The 9976-nt window shown below is 59.0% G+C and overlaps 1 protein-coding gene across 1 annotated transcript; it reads right to left on the reverse strand.

Moving 5' to 3' along the window:
- Positions 1-208: 208 nt before the first annotated feature.
- CA4 (carbonic anhydrase 4) lies at positions 209-9769 on the reverse strand. Its single transcript, XM_047758783.1, has 8 exons — positions 9588-9769; positions 4653-4706; positions 3556-3711; positions 2404-2549; positions 2214-2306; positions 1896-1962; positions 1341-1507; positions 209-559 (listed from the first exon to the last, which is right to left on the reverse strand). The coding sequence occupies exons 1-8, from the start codon at positions 9643-9645 to the stop codon at positions 365-367; spliced, it is 936 nt and encodes a 311-aa protein (XP_047614739.1). The 5' UTR covers positions 9646-9769; the 3' UTR covers positions 209-364.
- Positions 9770-9976: the final 207 nt, after the last annotated feature.

The raw sequence follows: 9976 nt of genomic DNA on the forward strand, positions 1-9976 counted from the left end.
TCCAGCTCTCGCTGTCTCGGTTCCCTTCCCCACCTCTCCAATTGGGATGTCCACAGGGAACTGACAAAGGCGGGAGGGGTGCCCTGGGATCCCTGCTAGAAGAATCTCCAGGCCCTAAGGCCCCTCCCCTGGCACGGAGTTGAGGCAAACAGGGCAGCGGGAGTTGTGAGAACCAAAAACAGACTTGAGAAAGGTTTCTGCAAAAATATATCTAATAATATTTTGGGAGAGAATATTTATTCTTCCATAAAATATCCAAAAATATTTTAATCATCATCAAAGTGCAACCTGAGAAGCCTGAGGGACAGAGGCCCCAGCCCTCTTAAGGGCTGAGACCAGAGGTCAAGTGTCCAGACGTGAGCCATCAGGGGAGGAAGACTGCCACCAGGCAGGTGAGCACGGGTGCCAGCAGGGTGGGCAGCGGCAGCGGAAGCAGCTGTCCTGGAGCCTGGGACTTGAAAACCTGGCGCTGTCCCCGGGGCTGCAGGGGCCTGATGTTGTCTGTCATTGACACTTTCTGCTCTTTGTCGTAGTATAGCTTCTCGGAGAATGTGAGGATCTGTGGAAGGTACAGGCTCAGCAGGGACGGAGGAAGCAAGTGGCACGGCTGTGTGACCTTGGGCCGGTCACCTGGCCTCTCTGAGCCCTCTCAGGTTTTCGTGCAGAGGAAAAGAGGGCAAAGCGCTTGGCATCGGTGGGGGGCTCAGCTCTCATTAGCGTCCCTTAGCCATGTGGCCTCCCAGCTCCGGGTTTTGAGGGCCTATCATCACTAGTTCCATGTGGAAGTTACCGGCCAGGGACCAGATGCAGCCGTAGCCACGACCCAAGCTGCTGCAGTGACAATGCTGGGTCCTTAATCCACTGCGCCACAAGGGATCACCTATAATTACTATTTCTTTCCTTTCTCTCCCTTCCTTCCTTTTTTTTTTTTTTTTGTCTTTTTAGAGCTACATCCAAAGCACATGGAAGTTCCCAGGCCAGGGGTCCAATTGGAGCTACAGGTGCCAGCCTACACCACAGCCACAGAAACGCCAGATCTAAGTCACGTCTGCGACCTACACTGCCGCCCTCAGCAATGCCCGATCCTTAACCCACTGAGCGAGGCCGGGGATCAAACCCACATCCTCATAGGTATTAGTCAGGTTCTTAACCCACTGAGCCATGACAGGAGCTCCTAGAATTACTATTTCTATCCTCACTATGACTAAAGAACAGCTTGGGCTTGTGTTAGCCCCTCCTGGGGGGCTTGTTGAGTCCCAGATGGCCAAGCCCACCCCGAGAGGGATGATTTCTGGGGAGCTGCGAGGCGGAGGCTGCACCCTCGGCTGGGCCCTGTGTACCTGGTTCTCGTGGAGCTGGATGGGCTCCTGGAACACTGTCCAGACCACCTTCTCGTCGCAGTCTGGTGTGGTGAGGGAGCCCAGATAGCGGAAGTAGTGCTTCAGGCTCTCCTTCTTGGGGAGCAGGTCTGAGATGCTGAAGCTCTGGTTCATCATGGTATTCATATCTGGGGGAGAGAGCTTACACCCTCACACACCGCGCTTTTTTTTTTTTTGCTTTTTGCTTTTTAGGGTTGCACCCACCCCTGGCATATGGAAGTTCCCAGGCTAGGGGTCCAATCGGAGCTGCAGCTGCCGGCCTACGCCACAGCCATAGCAACGCAGGATCCGAGGCGCGTCTGTGACCTACACCACAGCTCAGGGCAACGCCGGACCCTTAACCCACAGAGCGAGGCCAGGGATCGAACCTGTGTCTTCATGGATACTTCCATACACCGCTCTTTGAGAGCACAAGCTGCCTGATCATCCAGACCTTCCTTTGTAGGAAGGAGTCTCCTCCCTACTTCCCACTCCCCCTCCAGCCCCTCCACCCCCCTCCTCCCCATCCTCACTCACTAGGTCTCGGGATGTAGGTCAGCGCCTCCACCAGGGGCTGGAAGTTATTATTTTTCTTGCATCCGGCCTGGAATGAGAGGGAAGGGCTCTTGAGAGAGGCCTGGAGGGAGCCGGTGGCAGCCACCAGCTCATTCTCTTGGTCTGGCCCTGAGAGGCCCTGGGCTCCCCACCTGGGGTGTACAAGACACCGAGAAACACAGTGGAAGCTGGTGGGGAGGGGGGGAAGCCTTCCCTGCCCCCTCCTGCCTGGCTGGGCTCCCAGGTCTCTGGATCCTGAGAGGCAGCCCCCGGGACCCTGGGGAAGGATGGTGGTCCCACCTCCACCATGAAGGCCAGCACTGCGATGTCGTCCTTGTGGTCCTGGTTCTTGTTCTTGGATGTACCACTCTCTTTCTCATGCACGATGTGCATCTGGTAGGGGGTGAGAAGGATGGAGAGAACCCGTGAGGGAGCTGGACCGCACACCCAGAGCCCAGCCAGGGCACCGGCCCAGGGAGAGGTCCCTCACCTCCATGGCGAACCGTTCCCCATCGAAGCTGTGCTCTGAGCCCATATCCAGCATATTGGACCAGTGCAGGTGCAGCTGCTTGGCCCGGTACCGGGCTGCCAGTCCTCCTCCAGAAATCGTGGCCTTGTCCTCCAGCAACACCATCACTGGGGGACGCAGGAGATGACAGAGTCCTCGAACCCACCTCCGCTAGCCTCTCCCAGCCCCCTCATCCCAGCTCCCCCCAGGCAGGACCTTCTCTCCCATTTCCCACCTTCACCGGCTCCCGTCCTGGGCCCGGAGGGATGGGATAAGTGGCAAAGCCGTGGACCTCCCCGTGGTCCCTCACTGGCCTCCCTGCCCGCCTCTCCCCTGCACAGCACACCCTGCCCAAACATGCAACTCAGCCGGGTCTGCCCCTGCTTCCTCCACTCGAGGTGCCCCCGTGTTCTCAGGGCCATGTCCAAATGCCTCAGCCCTGGGCAACCTGCCTGACACCCAGCTTGGCTGACCCTGGGCTGGCTCTGGTCCCTCCTGGCTTCGCTCTGTGCTCCAGGCACACAGGGCCACATGCAGCCGGCTGAACACCCCAAGCTGTTCCACGCCTCTGTGCCTCTTTGCACTGGCTGTTCCTTCTTCCTAGAACGCGTCCCCTTCCCCACCCCCAGGCTGCTCCAACTCAAGACTGAAAACACTGCTAGAATGTTCCCTTCTTTCCCAAGCCCTCCCTGCTTCCCCTTCTCCTCCCCTCCGGGGCTTTTCAGCCTCTCCCCAAAGGGTGAACCTGGCCAGAGTTCCTATTGTGGCTCAGGGGTTATGAACCCAACTAGTATCCATGAGGATGAGGGTCCGTTCCCTGGCCTCATGTAGTGGGTTAAGGATCCGGCATTGCTGTGAGCTGTGGTGTAGGTCGCAGATGTGGCTGGGATTCAGGGTGGCTGTGGCTGTGGCGTAGGCCAGCGGCTACAGCTCCCTTTCGATCCCTAGCCTGGGAATGTCCATATGCCACAGGTGTGGCCCTAAAAAAAAGCAAAAAAAAAAGAAAGAAAAAGGTGGACCTGGCATGTCTATCCTCCCCAAAGGAGCCCAGCCCTCTAGTCCTTGGGGAACTTGGGTCCCCAGAGCAGGGGCCCCTGCCGTCGGGGGCCTCCCTCTGGCCTGCCTGAGACCTACCCGAGTGCCCGTTGTTTTGGATAGCCCACTTCTGCTTCGTGTCGTAGCCGGAGAAGTGGAAGTCTCCCAGCTTTGGGTCCACCTGTGCCTTGGCAGTGGCAATGTTGATGGGGGACTGGTTGTCCTTCTGGCAGCTACTGCCCCACTTGTCTGGCCCTGGGCAGAGAGAGGGAGGGGGCGCTGGGAGTCAGGGGTGCCTGGCACTGGGACGTGGCATCCTCTGCCCCACTCCGGTCAGGCCCTGGTGCCCAGCCCCTGGAAGGGTGGGCAGGCCGTGCTGGGGGAATGCCCGCACAGAACTCTGCCCCCTGCCCTGGATGCCCCCTGCCCTGGTTCTTCCTCCACAGACACCCACACACACAGACACGCGGAGCCCGTGGGGCATGGTGTGGGGCCAGGTGGGAACAGGCTGTGAGCGCTGGGGTACTGCCTCAGATGCTGCTCTGTGAAAGGAGATCCTTGGTAAAAACCTGTTTCCTGGGAGCTCTGAGGTTCAAAGGACATGGGTGGGAGAATGTGTGGAAACCCTGGAGTCCCCTGGAAGGGCTGCTTGTGAAAAGACCCCATGATGCTAAGCTTCCCCAGAGCCCCAGGGGGACGGGGGAGCCAGGCTCCTGCACCTGGTACCTGACCTTCTCAGCCGGTGGAGCCCAGGACTGCAGGAGTCGGGGGCGGGGGGTGATGCCCAGTCACCAAAACAGCAGAGAAACAGACTGTGCCCCAGGGAGACTGGGCAGCTTTGGAAAAAGTGCAGAGAAGCGCTTCCCAGGTCCACCTGCCGGGACCAACTCTCCGTTTTGTCACCAGAAGGAGCAAAATGAATGTCTCCCTTTGATGCTGCTGCTGATTTATTTCACAGACAACCACAGGGCTGAACTTTGGGTAACAAAGGTGATGATGGGAGGTCCCAGCAAAGACTCAGGTCACTCTGTGTTCCCGGTTCCCTGAGCACCAGGTGCGTGCATGTGTGCGTGTGCATGTGTGTGTGTTAGGAGCTGATATCCAGCTGGGGCCACCATCACCTCTCATCATTCCCACCGTCTCTGGGGCTCCATTTCAACCTGACTGGTCCCTACCACCAGCCTCGATGTACTTACCCAAGCAGGTGAAGTTGGAGGGCTCAACTTGAGTCTGGTAGCACCAGTGTGACTCTGGAACAGAGTGAGGAAGGACATGAGGCTTGTGCAGATGTGTCAGTGTACTCTGTACACACACATCTTTATGATTGCAGGCAAACCGTGAGTCATGAGTCCTAGGGTTAGAGCCTGGCTTGGGATAGGATGCAGCATTCCTGGGGTCTTGTCCTGGGGGACAGAGAGCCCAGGCAAAGGAGGCTTAAGAAGAAGATGCAGGGGAGCTCCTGCTAGTATCCGTGAGGACGAGGGTTCCATCCCTGGCCTCGCTCAGTGTTGCCATGAGCTGTGGTGTTGGTTACAGATCCAGCTCGGATCCTGGGTTTTTGTGGCTGTGGTGCAGGCGGGCAACCACAGCTCCGATTCAACCCCTAGCCTGGGAACTTCCATATGTTGCAGGTGCACCTTAAAAAGACAAAAAAAAAGAAAAAGAAAAAAGAATGCAGGAATGGAGAAAGAGGTGGTCAAGCAGCCAGGCCCTAGGCATCCCTGACCTGCAGCTAGTCCACTGGTCCTCTGGCCCAGGGCACTGTCCTCAGTGCAGCCGAAATGGCCCAAGGCCCTTGAGGGCCCTCCAAGGCTGGTCAGCTCTAGCCAGGACTAGCCTGGCCCCTCTCCATCGGCTGCTCCTCAACCTCTCCTCCTCCTCCTCCTCCTCCTGGCATCCCCCACCTCAAGCCTGGGAGGGAGGCTCTAGTGAGAGGGGAAGAGCAGGATTAGGACCTGGCCACCCCCTTCCTCGGACAATACGGGCCGCCTTCAGCCTGGCTGCTTTCCCGGAGTGGAGTGGCCAGGACGATGGGGGAGATTAGGTTGGCCCCTCCCCGAGACACACACTGTGCTGCTATTAAGACCCATTCTTGGCGAATTGCTCACAGTCCTGCAGGGAGGAAGGTAGCCAGGCCGTTTTCCCTGTCCCACCACCCCGCAGTCCTGGTGTTTGGGGCCAGAGAGACTCGTCTTCCAATCTCCCCACCTCAGGACAGGAGGACAGGCGTCCCCGAGAAAAGTCTGCACGGGCGAGGACCGCTCACTAAGGCGGGGTGAGCTGTATGCGTGGGAACCCTCTCCTCTGCACTTTCTGCTGAATGTTTCTGAAAATCTGAAACTGGTCTAAAATTAGTCGATTGATTTTTTTAAAAAATAAAGGCTCTGCCAGCAGGGTGGACAAAGCATTTGATCCGAGCCGAAATTCTAGCAGGGACGCCTTAGGAGCTGGGGGTTGTAGGAGCAAGTCCCTGAATCTCCCCGAGCCTCCGTTTTGCCGTTTGTGAAATGGAATGAAGAATACCCACCTCACAGGACTGCGAGGGGGATGAGAGGAGAGATGGAAGAGAGCATCCCAGGCAGCCTGGAAGGGAGTCGAGTCCCCCCTTCTCCTCCTCGCCGCCCCCCCACCTCCTGTCGGGGTGCAGATGGCCAAAGTCAAGGGAGGGCAGAGAGGAGAGAAATGAAGTGAGCTGGAAAGAACTCGGGGATGAGGCAATTCCTAAGAAAAGCGCTGGCTTCCCGCTCAGCCCTAGCACACTCATCCCCGCCCAGCAGCCCCTCCTTTGGGGACCCTGGAATGGGGCTGGGGCGGAGGAGGCAGGCTCTCCCTAGGGGGTGGGAAGAAAGCCTAGAGACTGAGCCCCTAGAGGAATGTGGCCACTTTTGCGCACACTCCGGGCCCCTCAGAGCCACGGTGGGCTTCTGAGTTTCCCAGCCCTGGACCAAATGCTTCCTCTACCCTGCTGGCCCAGCCTCTTTCAGAGATGGACAGCCCCTGCAGTGTCTTCCCCATGACAGACTGTCCCCTGCCCCAGGCAGGGCTCTGCTGCCCCTGGGAGTTGCTGCATCTGGGAAGCCCCAGGAGGGTCACCTCTGCAAAGGGCAGTGGCCACTTCCCATGCCATCTGTGCGTGGGCAGAGCTCTGATGGGTCTGTCACGCAGCCTCCAGTCCTGGCTCTGACTCTTGCTGGTTCTCTGCAGGAGAATCTGTTAACTCTTCTGAGCCCACTTTCCTCCTTTCTTCCTCAAGCTACCAAACTCCCAGGCCAGTGTCTGTGGACACACTGGAGAGGCAGTCGTTTGCACCCAGGGAAGGCTCCCTGTTGCTATTCTCCCACATCTCCACCTCTCAGAGGTCCTGAAAGCAGAAGGGGCCTCCTTTTTTTTTTTTTTTTCCCTTGTCTTTTCATCTTTTCTAGGGCCACTCCCGCGGTATATGGAAGTTCCCAGGCTAGGGGTCCAATCGGAGCTGTAGCCGCCAGCCTACACCTCAGCCACAGCAACGCGGGACCCAAGCTGTGTCTGCAACCTATACCACAGCTCACAGCCACGCCGGATCCTTAACCCACTGAGCGAGGCCAAGGATCAAACCCACAACCTCATGGTTCCTAGTCGGGCTCATTAACCACTGAGTTACGATGGGAACTCCAGAAGTCAAGCTGGCCCCTCTTCTGGACCAAAGCCCAAGAGGAAGGTGTTCCAGGGGAGGCTTGCTTGAGCCAGAATCCTCAGGCACCTGCTCTGATGGGTGGAACCCCCTCCAGCTTCCTTGGAGTCCATCTGATCCAGGCTGAGCTTTTCTTAGGCATTCGCTCTTTTCTGCTTCTGGCTACGGCTCCTAGATTTGTACTGGTGACCTCTGATGTACTGTCTTCATCACAGAGACTTTTGACCTGCTTGGTTGAATGCCCTTGTAACTACCCTCTTCAGGAAGCAGAAGCCAGGGAAACATGCTGTTGATGAGGTCAAGGTGAGGGTCGGGTCTGTGTTTGGGGGCTGAAGGCATAGGCTGGTTTTCAGGGGTGGCGGGCTCGCACACCAGCTCAGGCTGCTGTACTGGTTGATGAGAGGGCGGCCCTTGCAGACAAGGGCCACCACATCCAAGAGGATGGGGAAGGAGAGGACCTATGCCCTGGCCTTAGCCCTGGGTTCTACCCGGAACCAGGAATGGAGTGAGAGAACTCACAACCCCTGCCAGTCGCCCAGCCTCTGACCCCCACTTTTGACTTCCCCGCCACCCCAGCCCCCTGCTTGAGAGATGACCGAAGGTCTCCAGTGGACCTTGCTCACCCCACCCTCCCACTGGGCGGGGGGTTGGGTGTGGGATGGGGTGCGGGGGAGGAAGAATCCTGAAACCAGCTCAGCAAAACCCAAATATGCCCTGGGCAAAGTCTCTGCAGCTTCTGGCCCTATCTGGGGCTGGCCCCTCCCTTCCTCCTCTCCCCAAGGCAGCAGATGCTCCAGGGACTGGGCTGTGCAGACCGGTCCCTCTCCAGCCTCAAGGTCCCTTGGGGATGAAATGGAGGAGGAAGCAGGACCACTCAGCAGCTCCCAGGCAGAAAGCACCAGCGCTTACGGGCTGCACAGCTTGTGCGAGGGGGCGGCGAGATAGATTCCTGGCTGGCTGGGCTCAGGCCCAGTGGTAGAGCCATCACAGCCATGTGGCTGTGGAGCGCCTGCCATGTGCCACACGTACACTGCACTAGGCACCTTATACCCACTGTCCCCGTTGAATCCTTAGAACAATACCTGAAGTCAGCATTACTCTATTGCAAAGTGAGGAAACAGGTTAAGTGAGTTACCCAACACCACACAGCTACAAAGCAGCCACGTCAACTGCAAAGTGTTTCTCTTTCTATAGCCCAGCTGCTGAAGCAGACTTTTTTTCTTTTTTTCTTTATTTTTAGGGCCGCACCCACGGCATATGGAGGTTTCCAGGCTAGGGGTCTAATCAGAGCTGCAGCTGCCAGCCTACACCACGGGCACAGCCACACCAGATCCGAGCCCCATCTTTGACCTACACCCCAGCTCACGGCAACACCAGATCCTTGAACCCACTGAGCGAGGCCAGGGATTGAACCTGCATCCTCATGAACGGCCAGGTTCAGTGAGGTTCTTCGTCCTCTGAGCCACAGTGGGAGCTCCCTGAAGTAGGTTTCAAACCTCCTGCACTACATGTAAAAATGTTCCTGAGTTTTCTCCTTCCTTCTCTCCTAGGAAGGGGGAGGGAGTGCTCCAAGATGGCCCTCACATCCCACAAGGGGCCAGCCAAGCCCTCCTGTAACCACCACACTCTAGTTCCCAAGGGCATTCTCACCGCATGCCTCCAAGGGAGGAGCATCTAGCTTTAGACAGGTTTGGCCACGTGGAGCCCAAGGACCATCTGAGGGGCATCTGAGTTGAGGCCTGGCAGATTCGGGCCTGCTTCCAGGGAGGTGGTTCCCTCCGGGGTCCCAGAAGTTGCCCTCGATTGGATCCCTGTGTCCAGACGCTGGAGGCACCTTCAGCTCCTTATCAAATATTAACACCCCTCTCCTGCCACCTCCCACCTAGGCAAATAATTAAGAGCTTGGTCTCACTATTAATCTTTAAACGAAAATCACCCTGGCCGGAAAGACCGGCTTAGCCGGGACCTTGGGTCTCCGGATGCCCCCCGCCAGGCTCCCAACACTGCTCTGGAGGTGAAGGGTGCTGGCAGCCTCCGGGGACAAAGAACCCAAGGTGGGAAGCATGGAGGACAGGGCCCCACCGCACCCTTGCTATGGGCCGGGGACAGCCACCTAGCACCGAGCCGCCACCGGATGGACAGCGACCGATGACGGACCGCGGCGCACCAGAAAGGCGGGACGTGCCAGAAAGAGTGATAAACGGAGGCATGCGTGGAGGCGGCTCGGAGAAGCATCCTTGCCCCAGACCCGCACGCCACCTGGCCGAGGGCCATCGGGCCCCGCGCCCCGCCGCCGCCCGGCACACACGGGCCCTCGCTCCCCCGCGCCCGCCCCGCCCGGCCTCCCTGCTTCCGCCCTTCGAGCCGCCCCGATCGCCCATGGGCGCAGCCTAGGCGAGGGGCGCGGGGCCGGGGCGCCGAGGGGCCACCTAGGGGACCTGGGGCCGAAGCCCGCGCTCACCTGCGCGGGCCCAGGGCCGGGCGGCGGCGAGGACCAGGAGCGCCAGCAGCAGCCACATCCTGCGCAGGAGCTGAGATGCCGCCGAGCCGGGGGTGCCGCGGTCATGCTGGCCGGGGTTTTATAGCGGAGCCGCGATGAGAGGGAGCCCCGACAGCAGGATGCGGGAAGCGGCTCCTCCCCCTGGCTGGGCGTCTCCTCCCTTGCCCCAGATCTGAGAGCCTCCCCTCCCTCACTTGCGCTCCCCGCCCCGCGCCGGGCCACCTTTCACCCGGTGCGCGGGGCCCGCTCACCCACCCGCGGCCCCTCGGCTCAGGGGCAGCGCCCTCCTCCCTCGCTCCTCCCCTGTCCCACACCTGGTCTCAGCTATGGCACCAGGGGAGCGACTCGGC

Source organism: Phacochoerus africanus, chromosome 14 (assembly GCF_016906955.1).
Source record: "Phacochoerus africanus isolate WHEZ1 chromosome 14, ROS_Pafr_v1, whole genome shotgun sequence".
In the NCBI taxonomy this organism is placed as follows: Eukaryota; Metazoa; Chordata; class Mammalia; order Artiodactyla; family Suidae; genus Phacochoerus; species Phacochoerus africanus.